Source organism: Cynoglossus semilaevis, chromosome 14, assembly GCF_000523025.1.
Source record: "Cynoglossus semilaevis isolate Cse_v1.0 chromosome 14, Cse_v1.0, whole genome shotgun sequence".
In the NCBI taxonomy this organism is placed as follows: Eukaryota; Metazoa; Chordata; class Actinopteri; order Pleuronectiformes; family Cynoglossidae; genus Cynoglossus; species Cynoglossus semilaevis.
The window spans coordinates 28,329,959-28,351,350 of NC_024320.1; the positions used below are offsets into that span (position 1 = coordinate 28,329,959).

Consider the following 21,392-nt stretch of genomic DNA (forward strand, 5'->3'; position numbering starts at 1 on the left):
CCAGTATAATAGCAGCCACTGATCCATGGGAGAAGTGTAGCCATAAGAGCAGCTTCTTCCCTTTGAAGTAGAAACACGGAGGAGAAGTGAAGCGCTAAATCTGGAGACGGCCTCTGGGGACGGGGTTGATGTGTTTGTTTTCTCTCCTGGATCTCACGCTCCAACAGCCGCGAACGCCGTGGTTAAAACACGCCGTGGTTAAAACACGCCGTCATTTCTTATTGATGTGCCGTGTGTTTGACTCAGGACTCACCTCTGTACTGTATACATCATTACACTGTACACACTGTACACACTGTACACACTGTATGTGTGTGTGTGTCCCAGAAACAGAGAAAAACACCCACAGGAGAAGACAGCACCACCTACAGTCAGCACCACACACTATATATAATATTTATTTTTATGGAACCATAAGATTGAAATGTTTTTTTTTTTTTTTTTTATTGGATCATAGAACCCTCGTTTACTGTTTATTGAGATGAGTGTAAAGCTGGAATGACAGCGCCCTCTGCCTACGTTTTTTTTTTTTTTTTTTTGCTTTTGCTAGTTAATTCAAATGTATTAGTATTTTGATTTATTATGGCTCAGTGACATCATTGAAATAATAATATGTCAGGGTGAGGGGCTCTTTGGTCCAGAGGTCAGTGTCTCTGTCGTTGGTGTGGAACCCCAGGGTTCGAATCCCGGTCAGGGCGGTTGGTGCGGTGCAGTGTGATTTGGGTGGCGGTCGTGGCGACTGCTGCCCCTGCGACCAGGTAATGGATAAGTGGATGAAAATGGATGGATGGATGGATGGATGGATGTCAGGGTTAGAGTCTGGTTCAGACAGTTGTCCCTCAGGTTCTGCTCGTCTTTAACCGTCTCTTTTGCAGGAAAGTGCTGATGAATATTTGAAAGCGTCCGACTGTGTTTGTTGACACCGTATCCTCCTCGCCCTTCTAGCCGCGGCCTCCCAATCGGCCGAAACCTAAGATGGCAGCGTCTCCTGCGTCAGCAGTCAAGCTGTCATCCAGTCGGGGAACATCTGGTGCCAGGAGGAGAAGAACCCGCTGCCGCAAGTGCGAGGCGTGCCTGCGGACGGAGTGCGGCGAGTGCCACTTCTGCAAGGACATGAAGAAGTTCGGTGGGCCGGGTCGGATGAAGCAGTCGTGCATCATGAGGCAGTGCATCGCGGTGAGTTTGACCTTTGACCTTTACTTGGACAAATCAATGACTTCACCTTCGGTGGGTTTTCGATCAGGAGCCACTTCCTCGTCTGCAGAGCTGCGGCGTCTGTGTCTCATCACGTGACCTTCACTTTACCAATCATGACACACGTCTGTTTGTCGATGTTCTGGGTTAAATATTGATTCCTGATCAGTATTGATCTTCACCACATCCCTTCATTGGGTCTATTGAACACCGTTAATGAGAATCTGCCGATTTAAAAATGTCGACGTGAATATTTTTGACAAATAAACTCACTCTAAAGTGAACAGAACCTGGGCTGGAACATTTCAGCACCACGGACAGAGACAGTGGGACCAAACTGGCTCTGCAACAGAGAAGAGAAAGTTAATTAAGTTTCAATAACTAACCACTGTGGTGAGTTAACTAACTAACCACTAACTACCAGTTGGGGTAAATACTCCAGCAGTACTTTCTTAACCGCATAAAAACAGTAAAAACAAAAGTATATTTACAATGTATTGGATCCACCATTAATACATATATACATACATATATACACATATACATACATACATATATATATATATATACATACATACATACATATATATAATATATATGTATATATATATACACACACATATATACATTTATGTATATATGTATATACATATTTACATTATACATACATACATACATATATATTTATATGCATATATACACATATACGTATATACACACACATTTATAGAGTATATGTACTGTATATATATATATATATACATATATATATATATAAAAAATTTATTTATTTTACATTAAAGTAAAGACATGATGTGACCGACCGACACCAACCGTGTGGTTTCTCTTCCTCAGCCCGTGCTCCCTCACACTGCAGTGTGTCTGGTCTGTGGAGAGGCCGGGAAGGAGGACACTGTGGAGGATGAGGAGGAGAAGTTCAACCTGATGCTGATGGAGTGCTCCATCTGCAACGAGATCGTCCATCCCAACTGTCTCAAAGTACGTCGCCACCAGATGTCGACACGTTTAAGGAGCTCTGACCTCTGACCTCTGACCTCTGTCCCCTGGCCTCCTCCTCCTTTTCTTCTTCTTCCTCTTCCTCTTTTTCCTCTTCTTCTTCTTCCTCTTCCTCTTCTTCCTCTTCCTCTTCCTCTTCTTCTTCCTCTTCCTCTTCTTCCTCTTCCTCTTCCTCTTCTTCCTCTTCCTCTTTTTCCTCTTCTTCTTCCTCTTTTTCTTCTTCTTCCTCCTCTTCTTCTTCTTCCTCCTCTTCTTCTTCTGGTTCTTCTTCTTCCTCTTCCTCTTCCTCTTTTTCCTCTTCTTCTTCTTCTGCCTCTTCTTCTTCTTCCTCTTTTTCTTCTTCTTTTTTTTTTTCTTCTTTTTTTTTTTCTTCTTCTTCCTCCTCTTCTTCTTCTTCTGCCTCTTCTTCTTCTTCCTTCTTCCTCTTCTTCCTCTTCTTCCTCTTCTTCTTCTTCCTTCTTCCTCTTCTTCCTCTTCCTCTTCTTCCTCTTCCTCTTCCTCTTTTTCCTCTTCTTCTTCTTCCTTCTTCCTCTTCTTCCTCTTCTTCTTCCTCTTCCTCTTCTTCCTCTTCCTCTTCCTCTTTTTCCTCTTCTTCTTCCTCTTCCTCTTTTTCCTCTTCTTCTTCTTCCTTCTTCCTCTTCTTCCTCTTCCTCTTTTTCCTCTTCTTCTTCTTCTGCCTCTTCTTCTTCTTCTGCCTCTTCTTCTTCTTCTTCTTCTGCTCAGGTCAAAGATTCGACTGGAGTGGTCAACGACGAACTTCCAAACTGCTGGGAGTGTCCGAAGTGCAACCACGCCGGCAAAACAGGGAAAGTAAGTTTCTCTACACATCGTGATGTCGTTGTTGTTTTTTGCACCGAGGCTAAAAAAAAAAAAACAGGAAAATACAGTTGTTTGTTTTTTCTTTTCTATCCTTTTGGCCTCAAAGCAAAAAAGAGGCCCAGGTTTCAAATACGCCTCGAACCTCCCCGGCTCGCTGCTCAAGGAGCCCAGGCTGAGTCGGGACGTGAAGGAGGAGCCCGACCTGCCTGTGGTGGCCGCGGTCACCGTGACCGCAGCCGTGAAGAAGAAGGCGGAGCGGGACATAGAAATACCCAGGAGGAAGGAGGACGAGCTGCCGAAGAAACGGCCCCTCCTGCTGGCAGTGGACGGAACGCCGCGGCCCAGGCTGGAGGACAACCCACTGAGGAAGAAGAGGAAACTTTTTGACACCAATGACGAACCTGTGGTCGTGAAGAAGAAGGTACATTTTCACACATTTCAGTGTTAGCTCTGCTGTTAGCATGTTGTGCTTTTCAGTGTTAGCTCTGCTGTTAGCATGGTGTGCTAAATTTGAGCTCGTTTGGGGCTTGTTTTGAGCTAAATTTGAGCTCGTTTGGTTATTCATTCATTTTGTAATTAGTTTTCGCTGTATTTTACATACAGAAGTTTAACCTGTTGAACAAGGGAAATGCTGCCATCTAGTGGCTTTCACTTTCACATACAGCTGTTTTTCCCCAAAATAATTTTCAGGGCAAACATCAAGAAACCCAGCTGTTATTGGATTTTCAATATTGGAGGAAAAAGTGATTCTTACAGATATGCTAAGATTATGCTAATTTAGCTAAATTAGCATAATGATACTTTACTTTACTTTACTTTACTTTACTTTACTTTACTTTACTTTACTTTACTTTACTTTACTTTAAAAATCCCACATGCTGTTGTTTTTTAGAAGAAACCTCCGAAACCAGAAGATCCGATGGCTCTGAAGCTGCTGCGACAAATCCACACGGACCTGGACGAAGACGACCAGGACGACCACGAGGACGATGGACTTTTCTTGGACAGGGTTCATTTCAGGGAGAAATTCCACTACAACGACAACGAGGAGCAACAGGACGATGACGTGCAGCGAGACGAGGACAAACCCACGAAGGACCGAGACCTGTGCGTGGACGTGAAGTCCAGGGTCATGTTGAGTCCACTGCACAGGTCCTCAGTGGGCAGGGACGCTGACCAGCCCGTGTCCAACTCTCCCAGAGCCGGACCCAGCAGCGAATCAGAGGACGCGCCGGAGAGAAGCTCCGCCCATCTCAAGGCGCGTCATCAGCGGCGCCGCCCCCCCAACAAAGAACTGAGCAAAGAGTTCAAACTGGAGAACCCTCCGACGGAGGATTGTTCCGGAAAACAGAACCACGGCTCGCTGAGAACAGAGGAGAGTCCGGCCAATCACAATCGACGGCCTCTGAAGAACGAGGATTCTGTGTCCAATCAAAACTGCAAACCATTAAAAACCGACGAGTCGGCCACTAATCAGAGCCGACGGACGGTCAAGATGGAAGACTGTCTGGAGAGTCAGAACCGACGGAACCTGAAGCTCGAGGACGGACCGACCAATGAGAACCACAAGCCGGTAAAAACGGAGCGCGAGAACGAGGCGGACGACGACATGAACAAATGGCCTCTGACCAACGGCAGGAGCGACCTCAGCGATTGGCTGAGACACCGAGGGCAGGTCCTGAACGGAGCCGCGCGAGACTACTCGCCCCTGGGCTGGAACCGCAGCGCGCACATCACGCCCATCCGCCCCTTCCCGTGTCGCTCGCCGCCAAAATGCATTCAAATGGAACGCCACGTCATCCGACCCCCGCCCATCATCCCGGCCCCCGACCGACTGCTGCTGAACGACGAGGAGTGTCACGCGATGCGGCGGGAGATGTGGATGAAGGTCTTCTCCTTCCTCAGCCACAGAGACCTGTGTGTGTGCATGCGTGTGTGCAGGACCTGGAACAGATGGTGAGTACACACACACACACACCGCCCCCTGGTGGTGACGGCTCTGCCTCTGTCTGACGGTGTCCTCCGCCTGCGTCTCTCTCCAGGTGCTGTGACAAGAAGCTGTGGATGGAGATCAATCTGTCGCGCTGTAAGTCCATCACGCCGCTCATGCTCAGCGGCATCATCCGCAGACAGGCGGCGTCTCTGGACCTGGGCTGGACCAACATCTCCAAGAAACAGCTGAGCTGGCTGATCCACAGGCTGCCAGGTGAGGCCGCCGTTAACCCTCAGAGCACAGATCATGTTGACGTTGTACAAAACTGAAGCCAGCGAAATTCGAGATGCGATCATTTCACATTTTTAAGCTGATTTCTCGTTCCTTCCGTCACAGGTTTTTCTCCTCAGTTCAACCACTTTTAAAATAAAGTACTTGGTGACGGGAACCAGTTACGGCAGGAACACGTGTTCCTGTTCTTCCAACTTTGCCACAGGTCTGACGTTAAGCTAATGTTAGCTAAAATTAAACGCTGCTCCAGAGTTAGCCCGCTGCTAACGTGGCACCAGAAGGCTTGAAAACGGCACCGTTGTCCCGTGGTTGGCCTGTTGAACTCAGTTGTTGCTTTAACTGTTTTTAAAAAACCCAACAAAAAAAGTATCGAGGTTTCAGCGGCTCGTGCTGCGTTCGTTCGTTCGTTCGTTGGTTCGTTCGTTGATCTTGGACCAAGTGGAAAGTTCCAGACTCTCTGTGCCATCGTCTCAGCACTGATGAAAAAATAATGACTCGGCAGATTAATTATAGGAATGTGAGCAGGCGATGACTCATCTCTCCACCGCCTACGACGACGACGACGAGGCGCAGCAGTTCAAACAAGTCGACGGTTTCATCACCAAGAGTCAAACCAAGGTTAAAGAAAAGACTGAAACTAAATATAAAAATATATATTTACATATATTTATTTGTCTGTGTGTTTGGGAACGTGTGTGTGTGTGTGTGTGTGTTGTTGATAAATATGAGCTTTTGCAACATGTGCAACTTTAGAGAAGTTGGACGTTGTCGTCTGGACGTCTGTTCCCATATGGCGTCTCCATACGGATAATTGTGTCCCCGGAGGCTCCGGAATGTGTGTGTGTGTGTGTGTGTGTGTGTGTGTGCTGCAGAAATCTCTCTTATTTCCTGCTATTTATAAATAGCAGGAAATTTAAAAAAAATTTTAAAAAATAAAAAATTCGGTTTGAACGTGGTTTACACCAACTAACCTTTTTTGCGAAGCGGACGGGTTCAATTTCTGACGATTTTTCACGGACTGACCTTTAAATAAAAAATAAAATAAAACATCATTCAGAAACAGATTATAAATAAAACAAAAATAATTCAAGATCAGCATTCATTCAGTGCGGACCGGTACCACTCGACCCATGGACCGGTGCCGGCCCACAGCCCAGGGGTTGGGGACCACTGGTTTAGACGGTTCAGCCTGTTGTTTACCCAGTGTGTGTGTGTGTGTTGTGCGCCCCCTGCAGGCCTGCGCGTGCTCCTGCTGTCGGGGTGCTCCTGGGCGGCCGTGTCGGCTCTGTGCACCTCCAGCTGCCCCCTCCTCCGGACTCTGGACGTGCAGTGGGTGGAGGGAGTCAAAGACGCTCAGATGAGGGACCTGCTGTCGCCCCCTACAGACAACAGACCAGGTACACACCCTGAGCAAACAGAGGAGCGAGAGATGTGTGTGTGTGTGTGTGTGTGACGACGACACACGGTGAACTGAGCAGTAAAGGTCATGAGGTCAGGAGTCACAGCACAGAAACACGATGCAAGAACAAACAATAAAACTAAAGTTTAATTTTAATTTTTTTTTTTTACATTTATCAACTTAAATCAAAGAAGAGATTTGATGTTTGAAAACAATATTACTTCAATAAAACTATTAATTAAAATTGGCTTCTATATACAGTATATATATATAGTAAAAAAAGTAGAAATAATAATAATAGATATATTTTAACAAATTAAAAATATTTAGATGTCTAATAATAAATACATAAATAAATATATATATTTTTATGAATACTTACTAATTTTGCACGTAAAAAAAAAAGCTTTCGTTTAGTTAAGTATAGCTTAGCAAGTTTAGCAAGCATTAGCAACCAGCTAGCTGCAAGACAATTATAAAACTTGACTAAACTGCCCAAAAAAAAAACCTCTTTACTTTTTAAACATATTTTCAGCAACAGAATTGTTTTAAAATTTTAATTTAAAGATGAAAAACTGCATAAAGTGAACACGTTTGTCGGCCGTCGGTGGATTTGTAAAAAAAAAAGTCCTTTTTAGGGAACATTTAGAAACAAAATGTTCAATTGATTTGTAATGAATTGTGTGTTATATGATGAATGTCCTTCCACTTGGGGGCGCAGGTCAGATGGACAACAGGAGTAAACTGCGTCACGTGGAGGACCTGCGTCTGTCCGGGCTGGACATCACAGACACGTCACTGCGTCTCATCATCCATTACATGCCCTCGTTGTCCAAGCTGAACCTCAGCTACTGCAACCACGTGACGGACCAGTCGGTCAACATCCTGACGGCCGCGGGGACCACCACCAGGGACTCGCTCACCGAGGTCACCTTGTCAGGTACGAGGCCGTGACCCTGACATCTGTCCAACGTCCGTTCAGTTCAGAATTGACTCGGTGTGAAACCTGAGCCTGTTTAGTTGAACACAGGACTCAGGAATTGAAGAAAGACATACAAACATCTCTTTTACATCTGGTGCCACCTAGTGTTGTGCACAAGTATTAATTTAAAGGGTGTTTATGTCTAAAACAATCAAGCTAATAGTAGCTAATGTCAATTTTATTTAAATTCACACTTTCTAAATTTTTCCTTTTGGCCACAAATAACCTCTCGATGGGCTGGTTCTGGCCTGTGGACCTTATGTTGTTTTTGGACAAATTGTCTGCTGAAGGTTCAAAGGTCATGCACATTTAGCAGCAGTTTCCACCTTGGGCCTTAACACAGAGATTTCTGACTCCCTGAAGTATTTCCTGACAACGGCATCGGATAAAAACCTAAAATTGTCATTTTTGACAGGTCAAATTTAACGTCTGCCTCTTTAAAAAAAAACCAAACCATTTTTATCATCTCTCTCAGACCGATTGGTGTCGTAGTTATTTCTATAAAACGCCATGAAAACACGTTCCTAAAGTTCTGTCTTTGTTGTTGAAACATTTGCGGCCAAAGCAGATTTTTTTACTCCAAACATTTCCATCTGATTTAGAATTGATTTTCCCATTTGCTGCAGAGTGCACACACAGCTAGAAATAATCGGATCTCGCTGCCGTTTGTGTCGTCGGGTCGGCAGTGAACGTTAAAAGCGGCTTCAGACTTCGCTCTTTATGGAAAATGTAAAGTAGGAAAATGCATTTGGACTTTTCCGCCGTGTCCATCAGTCTGAACATCGATCCAGAACCGTCTGGTGGTCAGTAGATCGAATCCCCTCACAGTTTTGGTAGAAGCTCGAGTGATGACGTCGTCTGATGTTTCTCCTCCACAGCCTGTAACCGGGTGACGGACCAATCGCTGACCTTCTTCAAACGCTGCGGGAACATCTGTCTGATCGACCTGCGCTACTGCAAACAGGTGACCAAGGAGGGCTGCGACCAGTTCGTGGCAGAAATGTCCGTCAGCGTGCAGTTTGAACTGAAGGAGGACAAACTGCTGCAGAAGATCAGCTAGAGGACGACGCGCCGGAGCTCCTGTCCACAGGGTGGCGGCAGAGGACCGCTGGCTGCCTGAATGTAAAAGTGGATTCTTGTCCTGTGAAGGCAATATTGCAAAAATGTTTTTCTTTGTGGTTGTTGTTTGCACCAGTTTAGAAGAAGAAACACGTATTTATGACCTGGTTCTCCGTGGGTGTTCTCCGACTGTTCCTCTTCTCCTTTAAATGCAAATTTTATTGCATTATAGAGTCATATTTTTGTATCAGAAAATGCTTTCCTACATTTATGTGCAGCGTTAAATGCACCAGTGTAAAGTGAGGGCTCCAGACTGACGTGCATTTGGCGACCCCTACGGGGGGATAAACGGAAGTGTAACGGGGCATTGATTCTATATAACACACAGACACTTCAGTAACGGACAACACCGACCAATCCATATTATCGGATGATATTAGCATAATTACGTAATATCGGTAAGAATCGTTATCGATTTTTCCTCCAATAGTAAAAAACCCAATAACCCAATTCCTGGGTTTCGGCCAGATGATGTGACCTAAAATATTTTTAGTGAAAATATATTATTTTTATAGCATCATATACTGTATGTTGCTGCATATATTATATATTGGATGAAAATATAGGCGTATCAGTAAAAATCCCTAAAATATCTGCAAAACCCCCCAAAAACTACACTCCTGGAGAAATATTCTACAAAGTAGTTTAAGTACAAAAGTTTTTTTTCTTTTCGCTGGTTATTTTTTAATTTTTTTACCACCACGGAAAAATGTTTTAATGTTTTTTTTTTACTTTTGTTTTTTGGTGGTGATGGTTTGTTTCTAGACATTCCTACAAAATGATTACAAGTATTATACTACAAATATATAATATATACTATTATACTATATTATATATAGTGGTATGGGATTTTTTTTTTTTTACTACTTTTGTGGTAAACGTTTTCCCTCAGAGGGTCGATTTTTTTTTTCTACTTTAACAGGAAGTCTATTCACCTTGGCCACAAATGTTCAAACCATGGAAAATGAAAGCGTCGACGTTGACGTTTGAATGTCCAGACAATCCTTCAAAATAAAAATAAAAAAGTTGTCGAACTTTTTAACTTTTTATGGAGAAATCCTCAATTTTTCAGTCTTTTTCTAATCCCGAATACCGTATAAATACAAAATATAAATAATATAAATTTATAAACAAAAACGTCTCCAGTCGTTGTTTGGACGATGATTTGACGTGTCCTGAACTGAGCCGTTTGAAAACCAAACTTTTGCTGCTTTTTTTTTTCTATACTGTGACAAACTTTAATATTTTGCTGCTTATCGATTATATATTCTCCCCACGGTATCAAACAGAGGACTAATTATTAGTCGTACAATGCTACAGCACCACATAGTGGCTAGAGAAGGTACCACATGTATCTGCCTGGTCAGAACTTCTGCTGTTTTTTATTTTTATTTTTAAATATATTAATATTATTATTTTTCTAATTGAACTGCTGTGAACACTGACGACGATCAAACACCGACCGCGCTCCAGAACCAGACGGAGACCGAGGGTCCGGTTCTCCGGGCCGTGACTCGTCGACTCCTCTGCTAAAAAAAATCGTAACACTGAAAATTCAGACCAGGGCAGAGATTGAACCTCGGTGAGTCCAGAGACACGTCCCAGTCTGGAGCCCGGTGTATCGTACCACGACAGCTGCGATCGCAGAGGGTTTTTACCGATGATTTACATTTTGTCGCCAAATCTGTCGGTGGGTTCTGTCGCGTACGAGTGGGTTTTTGTTTTTGTTTTTGTTTCTGTTTCTGTTCTGAGATACTGAACACAGTCGTCCACATACAGCTGCATATCTTATTGCCAAGTCGTTGTTTGGTTAAATGATGTAGAAGACGATTTTATTTGCACTCCGACGATGCGACGAGGTGGCGGACGGTTTAATTTCACCGACACAGCCTGGAGACACGCCTGCCCCCTGTAGGCTGTGTGCGTCATCGCTCTGTTATTTTAAGGTGTTTTGAGTCCGATTTCTTAACACTGCGTATAATTTTTGCAACCGTCACTACATGTAAAGTTTAACTCCTGTTAAAAAGACAATTTTTCAACTATTGATTTGAAACGACGTTCGATTTTTTTCTTAATGACTTTTTCTCATTTGAATCAGATTTATGATCTGGACTTTTGAACTGTGAACAATCAAAACTGTTTAGTAAAAAAATATATAATTTGGTTCTTTAACAATTCTTTATTTGTATTACATTTTTCTCTGAATTTCCAACAGTCCGTCAGACCTTTCTACATTTTTTGGTTGAACTCATTTAGCCGTTATGTTCTTTGTACCTTCCACCTGGGCTAAAGGCTAAGCTACGGCTAGGCTAAGCTAAGGTTAAGCTAAGGAACAAAAATGTTGCCTACACTCATGTTGCGTCTTTGCTTTGTACCAAACAGTACTTTTAGAAAAAAAAAGTTTTTTTTAAAGTATAGAATAGATTGTTTTCTGCGGTTCAACAAACTCGTTGCTTTTGTAACTTTTGCCAAAGTCAAGCCAGGTGACGAGTATGACAAACAGTACCAGCCAAAGTTCCAGTTATCTGATGTAGTACCGTTTTCTGACCAAGGTGTTTTTGAAAGACTTTTGAAATTTGACCACAGTTCTGACCAAGGTGTTTTTGAAAGACTTAGAAAAGTTCTCACAGCAGCTGAACCCGGTCTGGCATTAGCTGGAAAGTATTTTGAGTTATTAGCAGGCATTTATTTTATTTTATTTTTTTTTTCAAATATTTTTCTTCAACTTGATTTTTTTTTCTGACTGATGATGTAAAAACGTGTGAAACCAAACATCTCGTCATCTTTCAGGAATCTGTGGACGCTTTATCTCTCATATAACATATATCGCCATCATCTGGTCGCCATCAGGATTAAAAAAAGAAAAAAAAGAAGCTCCGACTCGGTTCAGTATCTCGAGCAACATCCAGAACCAGACCTGTCCAGGATATTAAAACCACACGTATCTTTTTTTTTTTTTTTTTTTTAGATAAGATTCTAAGGCTCAGGTCGGTTCTGACAGACTTACGATCAAACGATAATGACGCAGAACCGTTTTTCCTCTCAGTGTTCTTGGAACCGAGTCCTTTTTTAAAATATCAGATTTATTTGTCTTTAACATCGTGTCCTTACTGTGTTTTTTTATGTTATTTTGGAAGAACATAACAACCATGTTTTTAAATCCTTGTCTTTACATTGTGCCTACAGTAAATTCACCTTTTTAATATTTAATGTGACGCAGAGATTTTTTGCTACTGGTTGTTCAACTGTCGAAATGGTTTACGTTTGTTTCCTTATCTTAAAAACAAAACTTTTTTATTCGAGAGTTTCTGTTTTTGTAACTTTTGAGAAAAACTAGTTCACATTTCAATTGTAGTAAAATTTTTGCTTTTACCAGAAAACCACGTTTCAGAAAAGTGTGTTACATGTGTGTAAATATGACGTGTACATAGTGTACATGGAAAGCCTCTAGGAAGAGTCAACCTTTGAGATAATAAATCCACCTTAAATAACGACTTTTTGTTCCGTCTTTTTTAAATTACAAATGTTGAGCGTTGCTCAAAATATCAAATGCACGATACATTCAACTCACGATTCACTAAGACACATACGATTTTATCACAATTTCTTATATTTTTTTTTTTGGTAAAGCTACGATTTTATCACAATTTCTTAATTTTTTCTTTTAAACAAAATGAACTCCGAACAAATTATGATCAAATACAATTCGTACTTTATGTTGTAAGAACTAAACAAAATACTAGTCCGATATTAACTTTTTGCCAATATCAGATATACCGATATTGTCCAAACACTATATCGATTCCGATATCAACCAATACCAATATATGAAGCCGTCTTTCATCCTAAAAGGCACTCATCTACCGACAGTACTGGGCTACAGCCACGTGGTGTCACTACTGAGTCAGATACTCGAGAAAACACTGCCTTTGGTTATACATACAGTATCGGTATCACCGAGTACTTCTTCTTCTTTGTCTTTCGGCGTTGTCCCTTTTTTTTCAGGGGTTGCAACAGCAAATCATTGATTTCCATCTCAAATTTTTTTATTTAGAAAATTTTTTCTTGAAATTTGTTTTGAAAAATTTGGAAAAAATTTTTTTTTAAACATTTTGAATTTTTTTTTTGAAAGAAATGTTTTTTTTAAAACATTTTTTTGAAAGATGTTTTTTTTAAACATTTTTTTTTGAAAATTTTTTTATTTAGAAATTCTTTTCTTGAAAAAATTCAAAATATTTTTTGAATTTTTTTTGAAAAATGTTTTTGAAAATTTTTTTTGAAAATTTTTTTTTTTTGAAAAAAATTAAATTTTTAAAAAATTTTTCTTAAAAAAAACTGTTTCTTGGAAAAAAATTTTTGTTTTTCTCCAAACCTTCCTGTCTGTGTTGTCCCTCTAATGACCTCATTCCTGATTCTGTCCATTCTTTGGTCATTCAAAATTGGTCAGTTTTGGAAAAAAAATGGTTAAAATCTTTGAAAAAAAAATTTTTGAAATTATGTTTTTGAAAAATGTTTTTGTAAATTTTTTCTTGAAATTTTTTTTTGAAAAATTTTGAAAAAAAATTTTTGAAAAATTTTGAATTTTTTTTTGAAAGAAATGTTTTTTTTTGAAAAATTTTCTTTTGAAATTTTTTTATTTAGAAATGTTTTTCTTGAAAAATTTCAAAACATTTTTTGAAATCTTTTTTTGAAAAATGTTTTGAAATTTTTTTTTGAAAACTTTTTTGAAAATTAAAAAAAAAAAATTTTTTTTTAAATTTTTTTTGAAAAAAATTGTGGAAAAATTAAAAAAAAAATCATGGCTGGTCTCACCACCGTCCTGTAAACCTTTCCCTTCACCTTAGCTGACACTCTTCTGTCACAGGTCACTCCTGACACTGTTCTCCAGCTGTTCCATCCTGCCTGTACTCTATTCTTCCACAGTCTCCTCTGCTTTGAACAGTTGATCAACAGTTGATCCTTGGTATCACCAAGTACCCTCTGCTCTGAACAGTTGATCCTTGATACTTGATACTTGGTATCAACAATTGTAAATACTTGTTCATAAGAGAAATAGTACCAGGACAACGCTGGTTTATTGAGAGTCTGTTTTATTTCTCTGATGTTTGGGTCATGTTATACTTGGTTCTAGTAATTTTGTAAATAAAAATAATCTTTAGTAACATCTACTTTATCATATTCAGTCTAAAAGTATTTCTACCCTGAACAACTCCCGACATACTCGAGCGGTAACAAAACGACAAGTCAGAGAATTCTAGTGTTGGTTTTTGATTTTACTGCATTTATTGAATCTAATAAATCATTTTTTCTCTTGTTTACCAAAATAAAAAGGTTCAACATTCCAAAATATAAAGATCCAGGATTATGAGTGCTCGTGGTACCGTCCTACTCTGGAATACTAGCTGCCCTGGAATGACATCTTTGAGAAACAGCAGCATCGACACACAGACCGACAGAGTTACAGTGTTTGTTACAGTGTGTGGCGCTCAACCACCAACAGCAGAGGATGATGGGAGTCAAAGACCAGAGCACGTGGTGATGGAGTCGGTGTTGACGGAGAGACAGAATCAGCAGAAATACATTCGGAAAAAACGTCTTTTTTTGTTTTTAAACCTTCATATTTATCTGTTGTCTCCGTAGAACATGGAAAAATATACATTTACTCAGTAACTGATCAGTAAACAACAATATAACCTAGAATCTACTGTCTGCAATTCAGGTAACTCCAGTTACGCATTTTTTTCTTTCTTAAATATTTCACAGGCGTACTGCACACACAAATATTTTAGTCACATCTGAGTAAACGCAAATACAAACGACGCGTTCAGTTGCATAAAGGTGAACGTAAAGGAGAACTTCTTTACCTCTCACTGTGAGTGGACCCACCACAAGTAGGCTAGGTAATGTCATCGATTTACTTAGAAAAAAAAAAAAAGATGAAAAATAGCACCTGTTACCCAACTAGGTTTCTACGTTGACAGACGACACCATGAAATACTTTGTGGAAATCACACGGTATTGCTCGATGAAACAAGAAAAATCCCGCCTCGAACGTTACTCTAAAAACGCTGGCATCGCTGGCTCCTCCTGAGGGAATCGTACGTTACATTTCCCGCTAGCATTTGTATGTGGGTTTTAAAAGTGAGGCTCAAGTGGGTGACCTCATAATCAGAGACGTAACGATCAGAAGAGTCCGACTGACGCCCGGAGCCGTAACGAAGGGCAAAGCTAATGTTGTACGATCCAATGTACGACGTACAATCGGAGACGTCTTCTGCGTTTATCGCTGCATGACGACACATTCGTCCGCAATACGACGGAATGATGGGACAATATAATTTGTTATATAAATTTATGGGCGATACCGACGTAACCATGAAACGCTGTAGGTCGAGGACGTCGTAAACCGAGGACGCTAAGACAGTAGCTGCGTCTGACGGATGGAGAAGCGCGGCGTTGAACGCAGCAAATGTAAAAAACAACTTTGGACTTTCATGTCTTTGACGTGTCTCTTGCAGCAAATGTAAACAACCAAAGTGACGAGACATCGACCGAGAGTTTAAGTCAAACGTCCGATAATGTTTTTCCAGTTTGTTTAACGAAACCCTGTTTTCTTTTTTTCTGCTACGTTGTTCCTGCAAAAAGGAAGAAAAAAAAAGTCATGTTTGAGTCGTCGGTTCCTGCAAAAAGGAAGAAAAAAAAAATGTCATGTTTGTGTCGTTGGCAGAAAACACACACATACACGTTTTTAACACGTTGTTACCCACACTGATGCTGGTTATGAAGTGCGTGTTGCTACGATCTAATGCTAACTCAAATGTCAAGCAAAGGCATGATGTTTGGCACCTTATGTCCTCCGTGAGGGACACCTGACCTGTGTCCTAGTCCAGAGTCCTGTGTCTTCGACTGGCGACAGTGCTGTGATGCAAAGAATTCTGGGATATGTGACTCGTGAATTACTGACGGATGAGGAAATGTTAGGCTGCATTTCGAAAAAGAGCCTGGAACTTTAGTCAGGCCTTGACGACCAAAAGTCTCGATGTTGTCTCCAAAACCTAGAAACGTAAACGCAGCTCAGTTCCGTCTCTCGTTCCAAAAAAAAAATAATCAAAAAATCGGGATAGTGACAACGACACAATCTGTGCAAATACTTTTGACTCGAAAAGCCCAAAAGAATTTGTCTCAGTATGTTTACTTTCTAGAGCTTGTCCCTGCTGGCGTGCGGTGGTACTGCAGTTGGAACTTCATAACCGGGTGGCTTACATGCAGTCTACGGTCGTCTTCCTGACTCGACCACGATGGGTTGGGACGCAGCCATTTTAACTCATGCACGTGGATCAGAAATAAGAATTTTCCCCCCAAAAAAAAACTCAGTCCTTTCGTTCCGTGAGGGAGACGACACAGCGCCCCCTGGTGGGATGACGATGTAAACTGTTGTGACTTTAACCCTGGTATCTTATATTTTTCCGTTGCACTGCTTCCCTTCACCACGCACGACAACACGACCCACTTCAAGTAAACACAGCCCCCCCCACCCCACCGCGCCCCCCTGTGGGCAGAACCGAAAAACAGAACAGGAAGTGACGGCAGAGCGGGTCTGCTGCGTGGTCGTCAGACCCCAGAGAGACGGAGACGGAGAAGAGTGCAGCTGTCAACTGTCCACCAGGGGGGAGAAGTGGAACTGGAGTGTGAGTTAGTAACAGAGAGGAGAAACAGAGCGTGTTGGGCCGCCGGCTCCAGTCTGGTACCGGGGACCGCGGGTTTGTCCCCGCCTGCTGTGGCGCTGTCGGGTGCCACACGCGGCTCTTTGACCTCCATCGAAACTTTTGAGTTCGGGCCGCGTGCGTTGGCTGCGGACTCTAGGACTTGAAGACGTGCACGGCCCGTACCACGTACTGCCTGCAGATGGGGCACTCGCTCATCCTCTTCCCACATTTGGTGCAGGTGACCATGTGACCGCACTCCAGCAGCACGCAGTCGATGATGGCGTCCATGCAGATGCGGCACAAGTTCTCGTCCAACGCCAGCTGAGTTTTGACGCCATCTGGGGACAGAGACATGTCAGAGACGTTTAATTATCAACAATATTGTTTTTTTATGGAAGTGACGGGGATGAAGAAGGGCTCCACCTGCTGGTCAACATGAGGTGCAGTGATTAATGAATGAAATGAAACATTTATCTATGCTGTGCTGCATAAAGGACACAAAGACACGTTTGATACTGTAAAACAGAGGTACCCAACCCCCGGTGCGAGGACCGGTGCTGGTCCGTAAGTCATTTGGTTCCAGGTCGCAGTGAAAAAATGTACTTCAGTTTAGGATAACGTTGAAGATAATCTGTCAATGTTTCAGAACAACAGGTCAAAGGTCATTCAGACTCTGACCGACAGAAGAAACATGTGATGTTGATATTTATTATGTAAAACCTGTAACAATCGTTATCGGATTTTCCTCCGAAAATGAAAACCTGAGAACACAACGCCAAATATTCTGGAATGGCTCGTGTCGTCGACAGTTTTGGGGGAAAAACATTTGGATGTTTTTGACTTTCGTTCATTGTGTTTTTGTTTTTATGCAGTACAAAGATGACGATGACTCATCAGGAGGTGAGTGTATGGGGGGGGAGGGGCAGGAGGAGGAGACACTGACAAAAGACGCCACAGAATGACTGAGATGATGACATCATCATCAGCAGGGGGCGCAAATGGCTGCGGCATGCCTTCACGGAGGAGGTGAAAGACGACCGACACAACAACTCACCTCCGACCGCGCTGTCGCACAGAGGCGGAGGAAACGCAACCACTTCAGAAACAGGAAGGAGGAAATCTGTTAGTTCACCCAGTTCACATTTTTGGCGGGAAAACAGAACGGATAAAACATGATCTACTCTGTCCAGTTACCTGCAGTGATGCTCACGTTCTCCACTGCAGAAAAAAGAAAAGAAAAACAATATCGATGTAAAAGATTTTAAAACACAGTGACTTCACCGTCACAGACAGAAATGATAAAAAAACCAAAGGTCTTTACTGGACTTCCTGTTCAGCTCCGTCTCTCTGTACAGTCGATGCACTCGCTCCAGCAGCTCCCACTTCTCGCAGCAGCCGGAGTAATTGACAAAATTCCGAGCCAGGATTTCCTTCAGCTGGCGGACGGTGAGGTTTTCAATCGCGTCTTCGTTGTCCAGATCAGAGAGCGAGGCTCTGATCCTCCGCTGAGTCGCAGGACTGACCTGGAGTTCAGGACGAAGTCGAAGAGTTAAAAAACGTTAAAGTTTTAAACATCGTTTTTCTCCTGAATATAAATAAATGAAAAAAACGTAAGGACGGGAATCGAACCTCTACGATAGTTTCACTGGGGTCCAGGTTCAGGAGAGAAGCTGACGCCGTTTCCTCCTGGTCCTGTGACAGTGAAACAGATGAATAGTTAGTTAGTTGGTTGGTTAGTTAATTAGTTAGTTGGTTAGTTAGTTAATTAATTAGTTGGTTAGTTAGTTAATTGGTTAGTTAGTTAATTAGTTAGTTAATTAGTTAGTTAGTTAGTTGGTTCAGACCAGGATTATATTATTTTGTCTTTATTAACAATATTCCTTTTACACCTCACTCCTGTTCTTGTTTTGGTCTGAGCTCAGTGTGAATATTTATAGTGAGAATTTAAATCCTATGAAGAGACAAAATATAATTTTATTTTATATTTAAATCCTCTGAAGAGACAAAATATAATTTCATTTTTATTTTTTAAACCAGTGAGTTTTTAATTATTATTTATTTATTCCACCGCACTTTAGTAAAAAACGAAAATAATTCTCCATTCTTCCAAAAAAATTCCAATTTTCTTAAAAAATACAATCAACTTTATGTTTATACAAAAGAACGATTTTTTTTTAACATTTTTTAGTTCAGTGACGGAGAGACACAGATTTTAAATACATATTTATTTTTATAAATATAAAGATTATTTGCAAATATCCATTTGAAATAATGCAATAAAATATCAATAAAAATCATCAGAACACTGGAGACAAATGACCACAAGGTGGCGTTTTATCCAAAAACAGACAAAAAAAAATTAAAGAATAATAAATATAAAACTGACTGAAGTGAAGATCAGACGGAGACGGAGGACAGGACAGGTGTGTGTGTGTTCCGTGTGTGTGTGAACAGGACAGGTGTGTGTGTGTGTGTGTGTGGTTAATCTCCAGCTGTGATGTCACTGTGTGGCTATTATATAACAGACTGAGTCTGTGGACCACAACAGACCAGGACTAAAAAAAGGCAAAGAGCTTAAGCTGTGTGTCTTTGTCCAACACACACACAAACACACACACACACACACACGCGCACACACACACACACCAGTACTGAAGTATTTTCCCTCGTGTGTAAAATCAAAATGACAAAGTAGAAACTTTTACTACACTTTAGTAACAATAAAATGTTTATATTTTGTCATTTTAATTTTGACCTTTGACCTCTAGGTGGTTTAAAAACAGGGCCAAATAATTAATAAATATAAAATAATTGAAACATCAGCAGAGATGGAACGATCCATCGTGAATCGGTTAAAAATCGATCGCGCGTCAAGGTGTTAGCTCAAAAAGTCACTGGTCACACCACGACACTACACCCTCCAGTGCAGTAGGTGGCAGCATGTGTTCAGTTTCAGTTGATGATGGGAGTTCATACAAATAAAGGTTCATTCTGGAGATCATTATGTTTAAAGAAAAAAGAAATCGTGATAAAATCATATCGTGAACAAAAACCGAATCGTTAAAGGCAGAGTGTGTGTGTGTGTGTGTGTGTGTGTGACTCAGACCTGGCTCGCGGTCCCTGAGCTGTCACTCGGGCTGAGGACGTCTCCCTGAGAGGCGGAGAGGACTGACTGTTCTGACGCGGAGCGGGTAGCGGAGCGAGGAGAGGCCACGTTGGAGGGGGGGGGTGAGTGGAGACTGTCCATTTCTTCACCCCCTCCATCTTCCTCCTCCTCCTCCTCTTCCTCCTCCTCCTCTTCTGCGGGAGTATCCTCCTCCTCCCCCTCCTCTTCGTCATCATCGTCTTCCTCCTCTTCCTCCTCCTCCTCCTCCTCCTCGTCTTCCTCCAACACCGGCCTCTGGTGCTCCCTCACCCCCTGATGACGCAGCACCAGCTCCACCAGGTCCTCCTTCTCCCTGCAGGTGTCTGTGGAGATGTTACGGAGCAGCAGGTACTGACGCAGGTCTTTGACTCTCAGCTGCATCAGCCGCGGCCTCTGGAACGCAGTACCGCGCAGCAGGTAACAGGTGGCGCAGCAGCGCAGGTTCTCCTGCAGCACGGAGCACAGGGTGCAGAAGCTCTTCTTACAGTCGCAGCAGATGTGCTGAGGAAGAGGAGGAGGAGGAGGAAGAGGAGCAGGAGGAGAAAGGAGGAAGAGGAGGTAGAGGAAGAGGAAGAGAAGGAAGAGGAGGAGGAGGAAGAGGAGGAGGAAGAGGAGGAGGAGGAGGAAGAGGAGGAGGAGGAGGAGGAGGAAGAGGAGGAGAAAGGAGGAGAAAGGAAGAAGAGGAAGAAGAGGAAGAGGAGGAGGAGGAGGAAGAGGAGGAGGAAGAGGAGGAGGAAGAGGAGGAGAAAGGAGGAAGAGGAAGAAGAGGAAGAGGTAGAGGAAGAGGAAGAGAAGGAAGAGGAGGAGGAGGAAGAGGAGCAGGAGGAGAAAGGAGGAAGAGGAAGAAGAGGAAGAGGTAGAGGAAGAGGAAGAGAAGGAAGAGGAGGAGGAGGAAGAGGAGGAGGAGGAGGAGGAGGAAGAGGAGGAGGAGGAGGAGGAGGAGGAGGAGGTAGAGGAGGAGTAGGAAGAGGAGCCGTGGTTAAACATTCGTCTCCAACATCTTTTCATCTTCAGTCGTTTCATCTAAAATGTTACAATTTCTCCCCCGTTTCCCCCGAGGCTCCAGATTTGTCAAATTAAACCTTCCTGTGATTTTTTTTGATGAATTTTGAAAATGTTTGCGCTGACAGGGATTTAACGGCTTTAAAACACAGAAAACGGGTCACATCGTGGAACAGCGCTCCCTGTGGGAGGATTCTGTCGTCGTGTCTTAAAATTACTTTTTGTTCTAATTCAATTATTTGACAAAAGACTAAAAGCCTGTTCACAGGGAGGACAGGGCTGCCACTTTATGGATGTTTTCTGCCCCCTGGTGTTGGTCAACTGAACGACAGCACAGACCAACAAAAAAGGACTAAATACGTTGATACATCATCACGATTAATCGTTATCCTAATAATAATCACGATTAATCAACAGAAACGTTGTCCCTGAATCTTTTGTCAGGTCGACACATCGACAACGTTTTTGTTGCTTCAACAAACCAACATCTCGCAGCGGAAAACATTTGTAAATATGATTCCACAAACACAGATTCTTCACTTATCGAATGTTGTCGTTTTGATTTTTTAGTTAAAACCGAATTTGAATTTTACACAATGACAAAATGTTAAATGTCTCTCGTCGAATCACGAAAATAAAAATACTGAAGAGCTTCAAAATAAGGCAGGACAGAAGTGGACCGTGGTCTGGTCTCTGATCAGAGACAGACTGTGGACGTCAATCAATGACTGTCGATCCCCCGTCCTGTCCCCCCCCCCCCCCCCCCCCCCCCTCCCCCCCCCCCC

General features: G+C 42.2%; 2 protein-coding genes and 1 long non-coding RNA gene across 11 annotated transcripts in view; 2 read left to right on the forward strand and 1 right to left on the reverse strand.

The window, feature by feature from the left end:
* Positions 1-10,623, forward strand: part of kdm2bb (lysine (K)-specific demethylase 2Bb) — a 24,941-nt gene extending 14,318 nt beyond the window's left edge. The window contains exons 13-21 of one of the 2 annotated variants that reach the window (XM_017038880.2): positions 946-1,176; positions 2,050-2,193; positions 2,935-3,021; positions 3,128-3,451; positions 3,923-4,986; positions 5,073-5,236; positions 6,490-6,651; positions 7,375-7,593; positions 8,514-10,623. In XM_017038880.2, coding sequence (XP_016894369.1) covers positions 946-1,176; positions 2,050-2,193; positions 2,935-3,021; positions 3,128-3,451; positions 3,923-4,986; positions 5,073-5,236; positions 6,490-6,651; positions 7,375-7,593; positions 8,514-8,695 — 2,577 coding nt within the window. In that variant the 3' untranslated portion in view covers positions 8,696-10,623. The remainder of the gene's footprint in view (positions 1-945; positions 1,177-2,049; positions 2,194-2,934; positions 3,022-3,127; positions 3,452-3,922; positions 4,987-5,072; positions 5,237-6,489; positions 6,652-7,374; positions 7,594-8,513) is intronic. The other variant, XM_008326321.3, reaches the window with a different exon arrangement.
* A 31-nt stretch (positions 10,624-10,654) lies between these two features.
* Positions 10,655-12,246, forward strand: LOC107989490 (uncharacterized). The gene is made up of 2 exons (XR_001761048.2): positions 10,655-11,339; positions 11,371-12,246. It is a non-coding gene; the product is annotated as an uncharacterized LOC107989490 (long non-coding RNA).
* A 1,598-nt stretch (positions 12,247-13,844) lies between these two features.
* Positions 13,845-21,392, reverse strand: part of rnf34b (ring finger protein 34b) — a 20,332-nt gene continuing 12,784 nt past the window's right edge. For 4 of the 8 annotated variants that reach the window (XM_017038758.1, XM_008326319.3, XM_017038759.2 and 1 more), the window contains exons 3-8: positions 19,567-20,106; positions 18,090-18,152; positions 17,782-17,983; positions 17,655-17,678; positions 17,515-17,556; positions 15,459-16,798 (exon numbers count right to left, since the gene is read on the reverse strand). In XM_017038758.1, the coding sequence (XP_016894247.1) occupies positions 16,614-16,798; positions 17,515-17,556; positions 17,655-17,678; positions 17,782-17,983; positions 18,090-18,152; positions 19,567-20,106 (1,056 nt within the window). In that variant the 3' untranslated portion in view covers positions 15,459-16,613. The other 4 variants (XR_003051733.1, XR_003051732.1, XM_025062366.1 and 1 more) reach the window with 4 other exon arrangements.